Genomic DNA, 20,045 nt, shown 5'->3' on the forward strand with positions numbered 1-20,045 from the left:
ACCTTAGAAAATAAAAGACACCAGAAAAACATCTTTCAAAAATGCATTTTTGATCAATTGTTCATTTATTTTACTATTAACAGGGCAAATCTACTTTATGGCAACTAAAAGAAAAGCCACAGTTAAACTTTTTAGCCACTGTAATAAAGCATAGCTTGTTAATGCCGGCCTGATAGGAAGTATCTCCACCATAAAAAATCACATGTAACAATTCACACACAGCCTTTTAACAAAGCATGATGTGTTGTCTTTGCCCTGAGATGAGAGATTTCATTTTGGGGGTCCATATGGAGGAAATGCAGAAGAGTATCCAACACAAATAGTAATAGGAGTAATGAACATGACATAAAACCTCACAGAACCAATGTTTAAAGAGTAGAGTCCCAAAGAGTTCTTCAGAGAGCTAAAACTGGTGACCAGGGAGGAAAAGTTACTCTACAGTAGAATGAAATTCCAATGGAGCAGCCAAATTCATCTTTTGCAGGAAAAGATGTCCTGTGGCACCTTAGACTTTTGTTTTTGCTACGCTGGGATAACGAATGGGAAAATTGTTGAAACTCTAGGGAAAAAGCAAAATGTGTTGTGATCATGATGGGCAGCAGCTGCTCATGCAATAAACATTCTTCCCATCAAAATAATGTCTCACAGCAACAGGAAGAGGCAAGGCATCTCTTCTAAAATCTTGTGCTTTTTGTATGTTCTTACTCTACACTGTGTCAGTTTCGTTCATCCTAATATAAGACATTACACAGTTGTTTTTTTCTTGTTTTCCCATTTCTGCTCTGACAGACAGAAGCTATCATTTGGTCAAGTCAGCAATACAGAATCTAAAGCAGGGGAGTCAAACTCAATTGTTACGAGGGCCACTTGGTCAAGCCGGGCCATGCCTTGCCAGCCCAGATCGAGGGGTGGCGACTGCCTCAGCTGGCTTGCGGGCCGGATAAGAGCTCTCAAGGGGCTGGATCTAGCCCATGGGCCTTATGTTTGACTCCCCTGATCTATACAATACGAAACTCACTACAAGATAACCACTGAAAGGCTCTACGCTCATATAGGTCCACAAAGCATGCCTCGAATGGAGAAGCACAGCAGAAAGCCACCTTCAAAAGACACTAGGATGACCTAATGCAAAGGGGCAGAACTCCTGTCCACAACAGGGCACAACACAATGGACAAAATCACATCCTCCAACACAATCCAGAGCTCTATCCTCCTTTGTATCAGCTCTCTTTGGCTTGCTCCTAAGAACTACTGGAAGAACTTGTAGGAAAACGACTGTTATTTGTATGTTTAATTCAGACATCCCTAAGGAACTCAGGGAAGCACCCACACACCCCACATCTACCCACCCCACTACCCCCACAAAACAAGTGCCAAGGTGCTTCAAAGACTGAACACGTTTTTATTTCGGTATAAATTTTCATGGACTCCAGGCCACAAAAATTTATCCAGGGCTAAAAGTGCTTGAAACCTTGGCACAGGCACACTGACTTAGAAATAAACCCGCACGGATTCAGCACGGACGTCCACTAATCCACGGACGCACCAGACCTACACGACTACATTTCTGGGATTGTGACCCTGAGGCTGAGCAGGCGAGACGAAAGAGCGGCCGAGTCAGCGGTAGCCGGGGAACCTGGCGGCCGGGTGGGAATGGGAAGGCTCTGGCTGGCACCTCTCCCTAGCGCACGGCTGCCCTCGCGTCCATCGAACTCTTGCACGCCAGCCACACCAACCGTGTGAACGGGCCAATCGCGTATATCGCCCGGGGAAAGCGCCACTTCATACCGGCCACAAACAGCACCCCCTTACCTCTCGCCTGCGAGCCGCCAGCCCGGTCCGCCTCTCCCCGTCGGTCCCCTCGCAGCGTCCCTTATAACATCCCCTCAAAGGCGCGGCGCAAGGAAGCGGGGCGACGGTGCTACACGAAGCGCTCTCCGATTGGCTGCCCGGCGTCACGCGACACCGCCGCTTGGGCGCACGTGGAAGGCTGTTGTTGCCCCGCGAGTCACTCTGAGGAATGAGCGCCGCCGCCGGATTGGAACAGCCCTTCCGGTGATTGGGAGAGAGGGGGGGGCCCGGAGAGTTCCCGGAAGCGGAAGCTGTGTGGTTGCCGTGCCTGAGGAAGAAAAAGGGGAGGAGTCCCCGCTCGAGGGACCGCCCAGGCCTCGGAAGGAGCCCAGGGATGCCTCGTTACTGTGCGGCCACCTGCTGCAGGAACCGAGCCGGCCAGAGCGCCCGAGACCAACGCAAGCTCAGCTTCTACCCGTGAGTGCAGAGGCGATGACACGAGTGTGTGTGTGTATTGGCTTGCGAGTCGGTCGTACGGGTTCAGCGGCGAGCTGGTTGCGCGAGTCAGCGTCCTTCCGATCCATGCGACCGTTTACTCGGGAGTCAGCCCGGTTGGTGTCAGGGTGGCTTGCCCCCAGGCGAGTGAGCTTCGGCATTCACTTCTTGAGGACGGGCGCGCGCGGTTGGCTCTTCAGCCGCGCGCGCGCCCGCCCATGCCGTACCGTCTCCCTTCTCCCACGAGATCCATGTAAACACACACCCGGCCCTTCATGCACTCACGCATGTACGCGTCTCCTCTTCTGTTTCCGAGTGAGTTTAAGGAACTTCTGTCACGTTTGCGCTTTGTAAGTAAGGATGCGCGTCACACAGCTGGTGTTTGCAACTGTGGTCCTCAATTCCATTGTGCTGATGGTGATAGGCTTACCAGTAGAGAGCTGTGAAGGTGGAAGTAGTGAGAGGAGGCTGAAGATGTATTTTAAGGGTCTTTCCAAAGATGAATGGCTGCATTTACTGCACAGCCTACATTTGTGGTCCCTTAACACTTCAGCTGGAACTGGTTAACGCTTTGTGATATTTGTTTCTCATCTTTTAAAAAGAAAATATATGGGACTGGATGACAGCACAGAGTTTATTGCAGAGATCAGTGCTTTGCATCTCTTTTCTAGGGCTTTTTAAGATCAGGCCCAATAAATACTGATTTGCCTGTGTGAATTACCAGTATTTTATTTTTTGCTGTCAAGTCACAGCTGAGTTATGGCATCCCCATGAGGGTTTAAAGGCAAGAGACATTCAGCCGTGGTTTGCCATTGTCTGCCTCCACGTCACAACCCTGGTATTCTCAGCAACTAATCAGGGTCAGCCCTGGTCAGTATTTGGAAGAGGTCTCCCTTCCAAATACTGACCAGGGCTGACCCTGCTTAGTTACTGAGATCTGGTGAGATACAGCTAGTCTGGGCTATCCTGGTAAGGGCAGGTGTCAGAGCAGTTTTAATTTTGTCACAATAAACTAGGTATACAAATTCATATTAACTTAATTGAAACTAAACAAAAATCTAGTGGAACCTTAAAGGCTAACTGTTGGAATGTTCGTAGTTGCATATTCCTAATATTTAGCAGAGTGCCTTAAGCTTAGCAAACAGCGGGAGCTGACTCATGCGTGCGTGTGTGAAAATAAAGAGAGAGCAGTCGTTTGCTCTATTCAAACTAAATACATTTATTGTGGAAATACACTTTGGATAGGAAAGGACATACAGGGTCCCCTATCCTAATCTATCTAGCTAATTCCTTAGATATAAAAGAAGTTACCTGCCTTCCACTCCATCTTTGGAGTGGGAAGGCCTGAGCTCATGAAGAGCCTGGCTCTATGCGACTTGCATTGAAGAAGGATGAAGGGGAAGAGAGAGAGAAGAGGATATTGTCCCTGACAAAATAGCTGTAAACATCAAAGGGCAGGAAATGAGGGGAGAGGTGCAACTGCTAACAACCTCCTATTTATCTATCTGACTATCTGGTCAGTTCCCCCCCCCCTTTTGAGTGTGGAGGTCATCAAGTGACACCATTAGGGAGAGCCCAATTTCCAACACTAGCAACATTTTATTCAGCATAAATTTTCATGAGTCAGAATTTACTTAATCAGATTCAAATTTTGTTAGTCTTTTAGATGCCTTTGGACTTATATTTTATTTTGCTGCAAGATACTAATGGTGCTACCCCTCTGGACTTATGTTGATGGTGAATATCTTGGCATATGGGAGAAAATGAGAACCAACATAATTTGTCTAGATTTTAACCCTGGAATCAGTATTCTGTGACACAATACAATCCAAGAAGATGAAGAGGATCGCTTCAGAACATCTGCAGAGCTAGGAAACTACAGTGAGTCTTCAGGCATCACTTCAGGCTGAAAGCCAGCAGCTTGTGGCAGCTTGTGGCATCTTCAGAAGGCTTTGCTCAGATGAGAAGATTGCATTTCAGTATTTGATATTGCAGCTACTGGATGATTATTTAGTCAGCCCCTTATGAAATGGAGTTAGGGAATTTTAGGGTTGGGTGGGCCAAATTGTGCATTCCCATGCTCTCATCTCATTGCTTGCAGGCTTCCTAGTAGCTACTGTTTTGGCTGTGTTGGCTAGGAATGAGATTTTTAATCTAAGAGTTTAATTTATGGAGGAAACCTGGCAGACAACCCTCCTGATGCTGTAGTGACCTGGTGGATAAAAGCAGAGCTCTAGTGCCAAGCCTACTGGCTGGTCAAAAACCTTCATATCCCCCTGAGTCCATGTCAGCAGTTGGTGAAAGGCTTTCAAATTCTAAAAAGCAACATATTCTAGAAGGGGAATTTCTGATTCTGGGTAGGTGCAGAGAAAATTGGAGAAGGGCTATTGAAGTTTCTTTGCCACTACAGAACCCATGCTGCTTGTTTCTGTATTGGTAAGATGATCTCTTGGCTTGATCCCCCACACACGCTTTGCAGAAGGAAAACTTATGTGCATACATGTACACATACAGGACATATGTGCCTATGAATGTCACAGAGAGGATGTTCTTATCCGTATGACAATGAGCCTATATCATGAGGCCATTCACAGATATACTGTTTTGGTATGGGCCAGTGTTGTGTAGTGGTGAGCCCAGGTTCAAGTTCCCACTTGTGCTGTGGAAGCTTGCTGGAGCTTGCTGGGTGACCTTTAACCAGTCACACATTCTCAAGTGCTGACTGTGGTTAGAATTTGGATGGGAGAGCTTCAAGGAATACCAGGATTGTGACAGGCAATGGCATGCCACCTCCAAACGTCTCTTGCCTTGAAAACCCTACAGGTTCGCCATAAGTCAGCTGTGACTTGACAGCAAAAAAAAAAAGAGAGCCCAGAACTAGAGTGTCATGGAATTCCCTCCCCAGGGAGATCTGTCTGTCCCCTTCTATAAGTATCTTTCTCCAGCAAAAGAAGACTTATTTTGTCCAGCATTCCCTCACTGATTCTTCCCATTTGTGTTGTTTTAATTATATATATATGTTTTATCTTTTTTATTATTTATTATTCACTTCCATACAAATCTTTTGATGTAGATTTCCTCTCCATGATAAAGAAAGATTGGAGAAATGGTTACGGAACATGAAGCGTGACACTTGGATTCCCAGCAAACACCAGGTCCTCTGCAGTGACCATTTCACACCAGACTCCCTTGATGTGCGATGGGGTATTCGATATTTGAAAACGACTGCAGTGCCAACTATTTTTTCGATGCCCGATAATCAGGTAAACTATGACAGAGCAAATTAAAAATGCCATGTGTGATTTTGAGTATGTGATTTCACCTCCTGACAGAAGTGGAATTATCCATTCACTTTAATCTGATCAGATTTGTAACCATTTCCTGTTATATTTACTGCTATTTGCTTTCAACAGCGAGGAAAGAATTTGTCATTTGCTGACAGTATTTTGTTACAGCCATGCAGGCTGATTCTATGGTCAAGCCAAAATTCTATAGAGCTATGAGCACAAGCTAGTTGATATACTGTGTTCAGCTAGCATTGGCACCCTAACACACTGGTTTAATTTAATACACTTTAAACACTGGACGGGTGACATGCTCACACAAGCCCATGGCAACTGAATAGTTCTGCCACCAGTCATAGTGTCATATCCAGACAATTTGCCTTTTCAATGTATGGAAGAAAATGCTAGCTTAGCATCAACTTCTGGTAACAGCCCGCCAGTTCCCAGTCCCACTAAACAATCAGCAGGGGCTTGTGGACAGGGGTGGAAAGAGAAGAAGAAGAGTTGGTTTTTATATGCCGACTTTCTCTAACACTTAAGGAAGAATCAAACCGGCTTACAATCACCTTCCCCTCCCCACAACAGACACCATGTGGGGGGGCTGACAGAGAAGAGAGCTGTGAATACCCCATGGTCACCCAGCTTGCTTCATGTGTAGGAGTGGGGAAACCAACCCAGTTGACCAGATTAGCATCCACTGCTCATGTGGAGGAGTGGGGAATCAAATCCAGTTCTCCAGATTAGAAGAAGGCATCCATACTTTCTGTGATTCTAGTCTTGACACTATTATAGGGGAGTAAAAGATCTCTTTCCGTGACTAGAAATTCTAAGCAAATACAACAGAGAAAGAGAGAGTTAAAAATAAGAAGCAAATAAACTCTACTCATACAATATAGGGGGTTACCGCACTTTGTATTCCCAGCGATGTATTAAGAGTTTGAAAATGTTGTAAAAAAATCGTTTTAAAAGGGTTTTTGGATATCACGGCTTATAAATGGTTGGAAGACGTCTTCACAGCTAAAGGGGCCAAACAAAGTGCGAACAGTATTTTTTATAATGTTTTCAAACTCTTAATACATTGATGGGAATACATAGAAAGTGCTGTAACAGCCATAGTTGCATCATCCGTTATAACAACTCCTAGCTGCTTTTTTACTGCTCCCACCCCTGCCAGTCATGGTCAGTTAGGGTAAGGGAGGATGCAAACAGCAGTCATGCCTTCTGTGACTTCAGTCCTAATAATATGGGGCAATGGAGAACTCAAACTAGACTCTCAGCCATCTGCATCCAGCTTGTTTTAAGGAGAGAGTCTCTATGTTCAGACCCCTCTGTCTTTAAGGCTGGCTTTGTTCAGCGTCCCACTCCAGTAGAGATATCACCTACTGAAGGCAAGTTTTAATGGTCCTGGCCCTTCTGTATCCCCTGGTGGAGCCCTGATACTTACAAGCTCTTCATAGCATGTGAAAAGTTCTTCGTTTCAGACATAAAACAGTTTTTAAAACCATTTGATTTGTGGTGTCTTCTATGGCCTGTTAAAATGTAACAGCTAAGGTTGGGCTGTCAAATCTGACCCGTGGGATCTTCCACCCTCTTCTTTTTACTCAGTACTATTCTCTCCCCGTGTGGCAATTTGGCATTAGATTTGAATCTGTAGTTTGGATCTGGCCACCTTTTTCACTCAATCTAACTTAATACTCCTCCCTACTAGAGCCCCCATTTCACATGGCATTTGTCCATCCAGGTCTCAAGAGAGACTGTTTCTTCCCTTTTTCCAAAGCAGAAAAGTTGGCTGGATCCAACCCTGTATTTAGAAAATTTACTTAACTTTGGTAGTTTTATCAAAGTATCTATTTTATACCGGTTGTTTTCATAAACCAGGGTAATGCCTAACAGTTACTGACTTATAGAGTCAAGTGTGTATGTTTTATAAACAGTCCATTGGAGATTTAAAAAATCTAGATAATGACACAGTTGCTTGAATTCTTTTTGAGTGAGGAAATTTTGGCAGTGTATTTAATCAAAACATCTGCAAGTTAAGTGAAGCTTGCAGATGGTACCGTATATACTCGCGTATAAGCCGAGTTTTTCAGCCCAAAAACAGGGCTGAAAAAAGCCAACTCGGCTTATACGCGGGTCAATACGGTAGGCGAGGGGAGGGGGAAGGAGGGATAGAGGGAGGGGGAACTTACCGCCGCTGCCGCCGCCATCCCGCACGCCTTCTCTGCGGCCTGGGAGAGGCCTGCAGGGCCTGCCGCCCCCGCCGCCGCCCCCCCGTGCCTTTTTTGCGGCCTGGGAGAGGCCTGCAGGGCCTGCCTGAGTGCAGGCAGGCCCCGCCGCCCCCCCCCCGCCGCCCCCCCCCCCCCGCGCCTTCTCTGCGGCCTGGGAGAGGCCTGCAGGGCCTGCCTGAGTGCAGGCAGGCCCTGCTGCCCCCCCCCCCCGCGCCTTTTTTGCAGCCTGGGAGAGGCCTGCAGGGCCTGCCGCCCCCCCCCCCCGCCGCCCCCCCCGCGCCTTTTTTGCGGCCTGGGAGAGGCCTGCAGGGCCTGCCTAAGTGCAGGCAGGCCCCGCCGCCCCCCCCGCCGCCCCCCCGCGCCTTCTCTGCGGCCTGGGAGAGGCCTGCAGGGCCTGCCTGTGCTCAGGCAGGGCCCCGCTGCCGCCTCCGGCCTACGTGCCTTCCCTGCCGCCACCTCCAGCTGATCAGCGGGCCTCGTCCTCCCGGTGAGTAAGGGGTTCAGGGGCTCTTCTCCCTCCCCCCTAGGGTGGCGCTGGGGTCAGGGTGGGTGTGGAGGGCCCGGGAGGGGTTGGCACTGGGGTCGGGGTGGGTCTGGAGGGCCCGGGAGGCCGGGCGGGAGGGCGACCTGGGGCAGGGGCATTGTGGAAGCCGACCCTCGGCTTATACACGGGTGCCTAATTTTTCCCCATTTTGGGGGTAAAATTAGGCACCTCGGCTTATACGCGGGTCGGCTTATACATGAGTATATATGGTATCTTTCTGGTCTCTCTCCTTCCTTCTCCAGCCCGTGACCTCTGGAGAGGTGCTTCTGGAGGTCAGGGGGTCTCAGGAAAGTTGTGGATGTGACGGTTGGGGGCGCCTACAGTGGGAAGGAGCAATTGGCAGGACATCTTGCACGTAGACACTTGCACAACCTTTTCTATGAATGAACCAAAAGCTCGTGCAAAAGCTGAGTGAATCTTGAAAGAGTATTTCCATTTAATCCTGCTTCCCACTGCAGCATATCATGCTGTATTGCACACTTTCCCAAGGTTCTCCCTATCACCACTAGCCCCAACCTTAAGGAGATGCAGGCAGCTGGAGGAAAAGGGGAAAGAAGACCAAGAACCCTTCTACAGGCTCAGCTCGCAAAAGTTCGGATCCAACAGTGGGTTGGATCCAAAGGTTTCCTTCTTCTAAGGCAGGAATCTTCTGTTGGAAGAAGGACTCCCTTCTCTGATGGAAGAAAAATCTTTCCTTCCAACCCAACTTATTTAATGTATTGAATGATAACAATTCATTGTAAAATGCCCCATGGTAAACAATTTCTTAATAAGAGTATGTGTTCATTCCTTAGGAAAAAGGACTCTTCCAGAAAAAGGTACAGGAAAAAAGAACAGAGGATGTCAAAGAAAACCCCCTGAGGAGTACAGCAGCTACTTCTTTAAAACCTTGTTCACCAAAGAGGAATAATATAATTGAAGAAAGGCTTTATAGGAAAGCACTTTGCACAACTTTAAGCAAGTCTTTTGAACAGAAAACACCACTTCAGAATGAAGTTAAATCTGAAGACATCGTCGTATATCCTGATAATTCCATTAGGCAGACTTTTGAGCAAACAAGCCCTGTGGTAATAGCAACTGATGTACAGACTGTAGCAACCAGTGATTCTTGCACCCCAGAAAACATGAGCTTTAACAAAGCTGTAGAGCATCTCTTCAGTGGTACAACCACAGTTTTGCAAGCTACAGTTCACAATCTTCAATCATGTCTTGAGTGCGACTCAGATCCTAAAGCCACAGTTTTGCAGCCTTTAGATTTTAAACACTTGGATCCATCTCTGGAATTCAGTAATGTGACTGTACCCATTAATGCCCTTCCACCTGATCAACTAGGGTCTTGCATGGCACGCTGTACAGTGGAAGTCAAGCCATCTGGTGAAAACTCATTGTTGCTCCATACCGTGTCCCAAGCTTTGGAACAGCTTAGTGGGGATGAAGGGTCTATTATCACCATAATTGTTCCTTCAGAGGATTCAAAAACCCCTTTGTTGCTAGAGGGCTCAATTGTGCCAGTGGACCAGGAATTAATTGACATTGAAGCTGGAGTGTCTATGTGCGTCACCAGTGATGGTGGTCTTGAAGTGCTACAGATGGAACATTCGTATTGTAGGCAAGATGTAGACAGGGAGCAACTCTGGCAAAAAATTACAAAGCTGCACTCAAAAATAGCACTTTTAGAAGTCCAGGAGCGGAAAACTTTAGGCAGACTCAAATCCCTGGAAGCACTTATTGCCAAGCTGAAGCAGGAAAATCTGCTTTCCGAAGAAAAACTTAAGATTGTGGAAAACTGTTTCACAACCTTCGAAGTGACTATGATACAATAAAAGCTTTAAAGTAATGGTTTCAACTAATTCTTTACAGTTCTCAGAGGGTTCCCTCCTGGTATTCCGGGTTTTTGTTTTGTTTTTTATCAGAATGGGGAAAAATTGCAGAAAATGTGCTGTGGGGAATATAACACTTTGCCCTAAAGATCCATGGTAGAGTATTCTCCAAATTCCTGGGGAAAGTTTCAAAATCAAGTGTATGGCTTTAAGATAGGCCCGGCTTGTAAATCATTATCAAGCGTGAATAAATCTAGACGTTGTACTTGAATTGAGAGCACAGCTTTGAAAAATAATGAAAGGTTGAGTTCCGTTATCCAACAAAAGAGTACAGGCAGCTGTTTTGCCGTTAGTTTCAGAAAAGTACTTGTAGTTCTGAAAATCCTATTTCAGTTTTGTCTTTTTCTTAGTACTTGTTACACTCCTTTTTTGACTTAAGGCATATTTCATAATTAAAGGAAAATGTCCTTTTCCCTCAGTGACCATTGTATTCAATTCAGCATTTTGGTTTCTAGCTTAGTTGTATTAGAGAGTAGCACTCCGGAGGTAAATCCAGTATTAGTATGTTCGTGAAAGATGGCAGCTTAAAAATAAAACAAGTAGTGTTAAACACTAACTGACCTCAAATACTAACTAAATTTTTCCATTTTAAGTAACACTCCCTGAAGCTCGTGATATCAAAACATTTCCTGGCTGAGAAACAATTAATATGCCCACCTTTTTGAAAATGAACCAGAAGGGGCTGCCTATGGACTTAAACAAATTGTTGTCCTTTTGGGATTTCTTTTAGGGATTATGCAACTGCACAGACCAGCGTCTAAAATGCATTTAGAAGGATGATGCAACCATTGCTGGCTGAGCTGGGCAAGTTGTGTGGTGACAGCTAGGCTGGGCTCAGTTACCCGGTGGGTAACCTGCAAGCACTTGTGGAGGAGGGGCATCTCATTTTCTCCTGTATCTTCTCTCCCTATATATTTCCTCTTTCCCTCTTCCTGGCAACCCCTATATCCTATATACTTGTTTCCTTCTTTCCATCAACCAACCAACCTTTTATCTGCTACCCTCATCTTCAGCTATATTATTTACTTCGTTTATACCCTGCCTTTCTCCCCAATGGGAGCCTGAAGTAGCTTACATCATTGTACTCTCCTCCATTTTATCCTCAACAACCGTGTGAGGTAAGCTGAGTGTGTGTAAGTCACCCAGTGAGCTTCCACAGCAGAATAGTGATTTAAACTTTGAACTACTACAACATACTGGCTTTCATGAGGTGGCTGCTATTGAACAGTGGCAAACCTCTGGGCTTAGGTGAGTCATGCAAGTCAGGTGGTAACAAGTAGCTTCTGTTTGTTGCTGGGCCTGGACCCAACGAGTCCTTCCTCAATGGCCAAAACACAGTTGTGGTTGCCTAGCAATAGCCACTGAAGGCATTTGTTTCTTAAAGCTCCAGGCTTATGTGTGTGTGTGTGTGTGTGTGTGTATACATATAATTTCATATTTCTCTGCAAACCTGCAGCTTCTTTCAGGTTTGGAGAAAGATCTGTCTTGTATACTCATGGCTCCAGTTTTCAGATTTAAGTACCCACATTTTTGCCATGTTGAGAAATAGATATGTATGTTTGCAAATAACTTCAGTATAGTCACGCTTTACATTTTTAGGTATATGCATATTAAGTGTCTTTCAAAAAATTAACTGTGTGGAGGCTCTAAGCAGATAGGTTTTGAGTCTAGTACTAGGGCAGTGATTTGCATAAGGGGAGGAAGTGCTGAAACACTTTCAGTGAGAATACAGATTGGGCTTTCTGACTTTTTAGAGAGAGCTAGAGTTTAAAATCTTTTAAACTGGAGAACTGAGGTTGGAATCCAGATTTATCAAGATTAATATAAACCACATAAGGCATAACTCTCAAGCACTAGTATATGCAAGAGAGGCAAGCGCAAAGGCAGCAGACGGCACTTTGTAAAATAAGTTAAAAAAGAAAAACCTAGTTGCAAGTTATATAGCAGGAAAAAGCATCATTGGTGAAATAATGCTGGAGTGTTGTGCAATGTTCTGTGGCAAACTATGAAAGAAACCATGGTAACTAACCAAGAAACAGGCTGGGCAGGAGGATCTTAAATGTATAAATGGTTGCATTTATTTATTTATTATATGCTCGTTTTTCTTTAAAGTCAGCCTTTAGGTTCTGAATGGTCTCTTAGCCAACCACTGCTCAAGTTCACATTTGCAGTGCTAGATCCAAACCATGAGATTGGATCCACAGTTGTGCTCCTGCTGATGAAAGGCCTTCTTCCTTCATAGGATAAGTATCTTTGGGTCCAATCCTATTGTCTTGCTCCAACCCCATGTTCGAGAGTGGTCACTTTGTCCCAGAAATAAAGTACACAAAAACTTGCAATTCAACACATAGGGCTTTACTGCTTCAGAAATAGGTGAGTGAATTTGACCTGATTTTAGAAGAAAGATTTCTGCTTTGAATGGGAAGAAGGAATACAGATGTTCAATATTTAATTCTGTTATTTATGCCTAATATAAAAGTTGAAAAGTGGAGCCCTTAAATATACAAGTATATCTTGATTCCATGATATAAAATATTGGAAACTTGACCTTCCATTTATTTATTTTGCAAGATTTAGTGCCTAAGCAAGGCTGTTAATGATATGTTTTGGAGGTCATTAATTCATAGGTGGGAAGAGACTTGACGGTACATAACACACATGTTTCGTGCCATTTTACAGTTTGAAATCTCCCCCACCCCAGGTGAAAGCCCCCACACAAGCTTCTCCTCTTTTCCCGCTTCCTCCTCTCCTCCTCCTCACCAATCAGCCAACCTACCTGCCTCTTGTACTGATCTTTCTTGTTTCCTTCCTCTAACAGCCTCTACCCAGGAAAAAATGGTCCTGTTGTTCAGTGCTAGCCACCACGCAAGGCCCAGTTGCTTAGTGGGGAGCCTTCAAGGACTTGCAGGAGGTACCTCATGTTGTGGGGATGGGGATACAGGGGAACATTTCCTCTTTCCTTCCTCCTGGTAACCCCCATATCGTCACCTTCCTCTGCTTCTTTCTCTCCTTCTCACCCACCAAGCAACAAACCTTTATCCCCTCATTTATACCTTACCTTTCTCCTCCAATATGGACCCAATGCAGCTTACAGCATTCTTCTCTCTTCCATTTTGTTCTCACAAAATTCCTGTGAGGTAGAATACGTTGAGAGAGGGACTCATCCAGTAAGCTTCCATGGCAGAGTGGTTATTTGAGCATGGGTTTCCCAGATCCTAGTCCAAAACTCTTAACCGCTACAGAAAATAGGATTTTGTGATGTGGCTGCTGTGGAACAGTAGCAAGCAGGCTTGGGTTGAGTTAGGGCCATGATTCCTACAACCGGGTGGATTGGCCATTATGGGCACAAAATGCCTCCCTGTGGGATGATGATCCCTCCCAATATGGGGCAGGGCTGTGGCAGGAAGGCTGTTTCCGGCCCATCTGAGCTCTGCACAGTGTGGGCAAGGTGGCACCTGGCCAATTGAGGGATTGGGGCAGAGATAGGCAGACTGCTTCTTGTCTCTCCCTCCCTCCTTTGGGGAGTGGAATAGCAATGGGTTGAACAACAATGGCTACTTAGGGCATTCATTTCTTAAAGCTACAGCTGCTGCTTCTATGATTTTGGGTTTTTTAATCCCCAATTTTTTAAAAAAATACTTCAGGTTTGTAGAAAGATCAGTCTTGTCTGTTCACAGCACCAGTCTGTGGATTTAAGTATCCACAGGTTTGGCAATGGTGAGAATTATATTGAGGATGTGGCCTTATAAGTCACATGTTCATCAATGCAGTGGTTTTATCCATTTACTGATGGATTATGTTTGTATACCAAAGTATTAATCACATTAAGGAGTTGCACAAAAAGGTAATGTGGTATAGGTATTCAAGAATTCTTACCCGTGGATACTGAAAAGTGATTAAAATACTTAATTCTCATGATTTTCTGTTGAGGCAGCTTTGGATGTGATTGTTACCCCCTGTCGCCACTAGATGCTGATAGTGGACTGTGCAGTAGGGTTGGCGAAATTATCCATTTATTCTTCAGTTGTACATTTGGGTAAGAAGCATTCAGTCACATGGAAAAGATTGAACTGGAAGATTGTACAAGTACACATTTATTTATATTGTACATTTGATCCTATCCCTCCCAAGGAACTGATGTTAGTTTATGCTGTTCTTTCCTCTGTTTTATGGGCTATTTGCCCTGGGTTTGATGATGTTAGGAAGTGGGCTTTTTCCTGCTTCCTCACTGCATCATGGTGCTCCAGGGTTTTGCCAGCTTTTCTCTGATCTTTCCCCAACCTGCTTTTCTGTATATTTAGGGAAAGATTTTAGCAAAGCCTGGATGGCTGCCTTGTGGGTGGGAAAGTTGGATTTTCCCAGTCCTGCACAGCAGGCATTTTCCCTGCCCTGTACCTGTGGTGGCTGTTTCTCCCTTTGCCACCAAGGGGCTTTTTTGTTTGTTTTTTAAATATCATAAAATTAATGTTGTTATATCGATATAGTGTTAAATCTGTGTTTGATTTTTTTATGAATTCCAAGCTTACTTTTAAAAAGGTGAAAGTCTTGTGGCCTCTTCGTGGTGGAGATATGCCATTCCTGAAGCTGGTTAGTTGTGAAAGCAAAACCAATTAGTTTTCAAGCGAAGCAAACCTGAGATCCCCTGTGCTCTTTCCTACAATGGCAAATTGTGGTATGTCTTTGGGTTTGAATGATGCCTACCTGACTTTATAAGTTTTTGAGAATACTTTTTGGGTGTGTCATGAAGGCTGACTTTAACACTTCCGCAGACTGTAGTTTGGATCCTGATGATGATTTGTGCTAATGTGGAGGGCAATTTTTGTCAATTTACCCCTTCCTGCAGCAGGCCTCTGATTTGCCCTTCATGCTGTTCCTGGGCTCCCCTGTTCCCCAGGGGCAGCTGTTTGGCAAGATCAACAGAAGTTCTGTTCCTATAATGGCAGTGCCTTCTGTTAGCAAAAATTATCATCTGGAACCAAACCTTTATTTATTTATTTTTTAAGCAAGTGTGCCAGCCCAATTCTCTTATTAAAGAAAAGCAAAGTAGCATTCTGGCCAAATAAGAGTTAACTCCGTTGGCAATATATTTCAAAAACACTTCATCTGCATGGAGCTAAATTTCGTTTGGGAAGATTAGTTGTAAGCAATTTTCAAGGAACTCTCAATTACATTTTTAATTAAAGTATATACTGGAATGCTTTCAATTGGATAAGGGTTATAGCAACCTGATACCACTATCCACTTCAGCTGAATGAGCAGAATGTCATATTTCATCATTATAAGCATATGCAAATATTTCCATTTCAAAAACCAGTCATTTCATTCTTTACTACACTCTTTTACTTTTCTTACTCCATTTGTTTTCATTGGGATTTCAATGGAAAAACATGTTTCCAGCTATAACGTATTCATTTTACAGGAGAACTTCACCCTTCACCCAAGGCATTTTGTCTACCAAATGTCAGAAAGATAGGGGAAAGCATGCCAGTTTTATTAGCAATTAATGGCAGGGTACTTTTCTAGATATACCTTTTCCCCATCCAATTTGGATGATGATGTACCCCTCACTCAAGGGATCAGCCTACTGAATAACAGACATATAGAAAAAAGGCTCCCAAGAAATTTAAAAAAAAATCCCAGCAGAGCAGACAAAATTGGTATCAGGCATCTCTTTCTCTTTGCAAGCAGGATATGCAGGCAGAAGCAGCGGCATCCTCCCCTCTGTTCTGTTCTTCCCTTCTTAAACTGCCTCATGGAGCTGATATTGGCTCCAGTTGCAAAATTACATTCCTTAAATGACTACACAAGTTTTGAAACTGAGCCAATAGTGACAGCATTGTGTGTGTGTGTGTGGGGGGGGGGGAGGTTAGTTTAAAGAACAGAAAAAGTGTGGTGGGGAATGCTGAAGCTGCTTCTTCCCATGTGCCCCAGTCGCAAGGAGAAAAGGGTACATGACAGTCTGGGAGGCACAAAACTCCCATTGATTGTTTGCTTCAGAGTTGCCCAAAAAACATGAGACCATTGTAATGTGTAAGGAGGGCCTTTGACAGAATTAATCGATTTGAATCATTCATTGCGACTCCATTTGTTTTCTTACAATAATGACATGAATGAATGGGGCTTTTTTTTTGGAGTTTTCCAAATGTTCTTTACATGAAAACAATGGCCAACCCTGACACATTTTCTCACCCTGTAGGTACCATTGCAGGGCAAGGTGCTCTGGGTTCTAAAAGATGAGCTGAAGGAATCTTGTTGCTGAGGGGAAGCCTGTATGACGACCTCCGCATCAACTCTCAAAAGTACCTGGAGACTTCATTTTTGCGCAGCTAGTTCTTGGCAAACGCCAGCTGCTCTTGGCAAGTTTGTTTCTGAAGCAACCCCGTTTTTTGTTTTTTTTTGGTTTGTTTGTTTCAGTTTATAACAAGACTCTTTTAGAACAGTATAAAAGGCAAAAGCCAGTCAGCTTCTATCTAGAGAGTAGCAAGAGAAAAGTAATCACTTCTATTAGTTTTCATCCAGTCTGAACTATGCATGGATTTGAAATAGTATCAGCAGATTTGGCTTTAAAAGGATGAAAGATGGTTATGTGGGACTTTAATGTCAAATCCTTTCCCGAGGGCACCTGAAACCCATTACCGCTTAGTTTTTCGGTAAATGCTAATTTACTGTGACATGATATGCTCAGGAATTAAGTTGTTCTTTTAAGGGGGATAAAAAGGTTGACTAGGAAAGAGTGAAACTGTGCCCAAAATCACCATCCTATATTACAGAGCTCCTAGACTACAGTATATATTCTGTGTATACTGTTCTAGTTGTTTTATTTTACTGAGGTCATGCCTCTAATGATACAAAGCTGACTAAACAATACAAAAACATCCAGGTAATTTGAAGTGTGATGTTGATAGCATAATCCTATAGCCAGTCTGTATGCCTCACACCAACACATAACACAGACACTTTCATACAGCCCAAATAATGCACTTTCAATCCACTTTCAATGCACTTTGAAGGTGGATTTTACTGTGTGAACTGGCAAAATTCACTTGCAAATGATCGTTAAGGTGCAGTGAAAGTGGATTGAAAGTGCATTATTTAGGCTGTGTGAAAGTGCCCTATACAGACATGCTGGCTTAATTTGGAGATGCATTGGTGCATGTGTCAGCACAGCCCCCACTAGTGTTGTAATGGTGTAAACCCAGTGCTGGCATAGCTGTGACAGCAATGGCCTATACCAGAGGTGTAGCAGAGAAGGAAGAGGTCTTAGAATGCTATCCACCATCATGATCTAAACCCTCTCATTACCTGGTTTGTTTGTTTTTCTGCCACAGGGTGACTGAATTTCCAGTTAAGTCTCTATGTGAGAGCATAAATGATGCCCTGCTGGAACAGACCAGTGGTTCATCTAGGGACACCAGATTTCCCACTTTGGCGGGAGACATCCTGCCCTCTGCCAGTGCTGCCTGCCACTGCCCAGCTATGTGGCTGGGGGAAAATGGTTTGGGAGGGGGTTGAGTGGTGACACACTAATTACATTATGTCACTTCCAGTGCAATATGGCAGTGACATTATGATGGGTAATGCTCCAGCATTCATCCAAAACTATGGTTTATGGGTTTGGGTGGATGTGATGTCACTTCCACACTATGATTTCACTTCCTGGTTGTGCCAGAAGTAATATTGCTAGTGAGCCCCCCCCCCCCGTAAGTCTCCTGCTTATTGCCTCAGGCTGGCAACCCTAGATCCATTTAGTCAAGCATCCTGTGCCACACAGTTGCCCTAGAGGGCCAACAAACAAAGCACAGAGAAAGTCTTCTCCAATGTTGCCTCTAGAGCTGATATTCAAAGCTTTATTGCCACTGTCTAATGGAGGCTTAATAAGCTTCATGGCTGAGGGGAGGTTTGAACCTGGGTGTCCTCCAGTGCTAGTTCAGCACTCTAACACCAACACCATACTAGCATGGAAGGCAAACATACTTCACTATAATGAAATCTTAAGACAGTCAGAAATAAAGGGACAGTCAGGGAAGTGAAGGAGTGTCATCAAAGCAAAATGTGAAGTTCTCCAAGGATGTACTTATTTCAAATATTATAATGTCATTTCTCTTATTTTTAGAAAAGTAATTACTTGGGAGGAAAAGGGGGCAGGAGCCTCCCTGCTGCCTTACAACCAAGATTTGAAGAACAAGGTCCTGATAATGGGCATCTCCTCTCATTCTCTCAGCCTTTCACTCTTTTTTGAAAGTTATAAATTGTTTATGCCATTAAAGGTTTATGGAATGGAATGGAAGTTATAAATTGTAACAATCATTCCATATCAGGTTGTAATGTGTGTATTGCTGTATTCAAAACTGAGAAAGTATAATAGACCTGTTGTGCAGAGAGAAAAATGTAACACTTGAATCATGAAGGCTAAAAGCCAATCTTCACTGAAGCACAATTATCGCTGTAGTGTGTGGGTTCAACTGCTGGGGGTGGGAAACAAACCCCACTTTAGGTAATTATATTTGTCACAGAAAGCAGGACTGGTGAAGCAGAAAGCAGTTATCAATCAAGATTTCTGCTCTAAAACGACAAGGTCAGAGTTTTCTTTGAAACTTTAGCTTTGGACAATTTCTAGCCCTACAGGAGGTGAGTTCTGCCAAGCAGCACTAATGTGATTACTTCTAGAATCTCTGTAAATAAGGATTTCATTTCCTAATAAGTATGTTTTGTTACCCCTTCCTTGGCTACCTGGGCACATCGTCTTCTCTTCTGTTCTAATACCTGATTGTAAATCAGCTTTGATACTATTTTTAAAGCATAATTGAAGCTAATATTTTCCATTTTGCAATAGACACTGAAAAATCTTTACTACTGCTAATTTACTACTGCTAATCTCCCCTCCCCACCAGCTGTCATGATGAGCAATGGGGTTTCAGTTTTTGGAGTGAATCCCTTATCTTTGAAGTCAGTTTATTCTCGTACACTTTTTTTTTTTAACTGTCAAAGCTTAGCCAGGGAACTCTTTAGCCGTCCTCAGCTTTTTGAGGGCTTAGAGTCTGCCTTGAGATTTTAAATAAGCCAGTCAGGTCATCTGGGATAACATTAATTCTGCTTTAGAGATCAAAAGCACTATTCACTAGCCCAGCTTGGGGTAAGAAAGTAAAATAGATAGGGGCAGGCCACAGAGGTAAATGTTGCAAGAACTAGAACATATAGAGCTTATTTGTGATGCAATGGAGTAAGGATGGAACAGCAATATTGCCGCATACAATTTTTTTAGTTAGGAAATGTCTGTGCCACCTCTCCAGAGAAACTGCTCCAGGAAGCTTACAAGACCAATGTTTTGTACAAACTTAAATCAATGTTTTGTACAAACTTTGTAAACATTCTGATTCCAGTGGGGTCCAGGGTTTGCTGGTTGTGATAGCCAAAAAAGGTATAACGAGAGGCTACAAGGAATATGAAGGCATTATATACCTGCTATGATGATCCCCCTCCTGTCTCCCCTGTTTGTGCTGAGGGAGAGAGAGGGACTGCTTGATCAGTTTGCCAGAATGGTTATTTAAAGTTTTTAATATTCTCCTTCTTAGTCCCCCTTATCTTATTTTACCTCAAAACAAAATATGACACTAGAGGCTTCTTCAAGCTAACAAAGAAAACAGACTAATTTATTAGCCAATATTCAAAAGATGGATTTTGAGGGAAAACTATATTGAAGGGAAAGCATAGAACCATGTGTGTGTGTGTGTGTATTTACAAGATTCACTTCAGAGAAAGCTTCATTTGTATTTGGCTTCGGTGTTACCCAAGTTACATTCCTTAAGACTTTAGAGAGCCAGCA

General features: G+C 43.9%; 1 protein-coding gene across 1 annotated transcript; it reads left to right on the forward strand.

The window, feature by feature from the left end:
* Window positions 1-2,179: 2,179 nt before the first annotated feature.
* Window positions 2,180-10,192, forward strand: THAP5 (THAP domain containing 5). The gene is made up of 3 exons (XM_056847234.1): window positions 2,180-2,268; window positions 5,360-5,549; window positions 9,137-10,192. The coding sequence occupies exons 1-3, from the start codon at window positions 2,186-2,188 to the stop codon at window positions 10,163-10,165; spliced, it is 1,302 nt and encodes a 433-aa protein (XP_056703212.1). The 5' UTR covers window positions 2,180-2,185; the 3' UTR covers window positions 10,166-10,192.
* Window positions 10,193-20,045: the final 9,853 nt, after the last annotated feature.

This window comes from Euleptes europaea, chromosome 3 (genome assembly GCF_029931775.1).
Source record: "Euleptes europaea isolate rEulEur1 chromosome 3, rEulEur1.hap1, whole genome shotgun sequence".
In the NCBI taxonomy this organism is placed as follows: Eukaryota; Metazoa; Chordata; class Lepidosauria; order Squamata; family Sphaerodactylidae; genus Euleptes; species Euleptes europaea.

Coding starts and splice junctions, on each gene's coding strand:
- THAP5 (XM_056847234.1), top strand. CDS start 2,186: ATGCCTCGTTACTGTGCGGCCACCTGCTGCAGGAACCGAGCCGGCCAG. Junction 2,269..5,359: donor CGCAAGCTCAGCTTCTACCC/GTGAGTGCAGAG, acceptor CTTTTGATGTAG/ATTTCCTCTCCATGATAAAG. Junction 5,550..9,136: donor TTTCGATGCCCGATAATCAG/GTAAACTATGAC, acceptor TTCATTCCTTAG/GAAAAAGGACTCTTCCAGAA.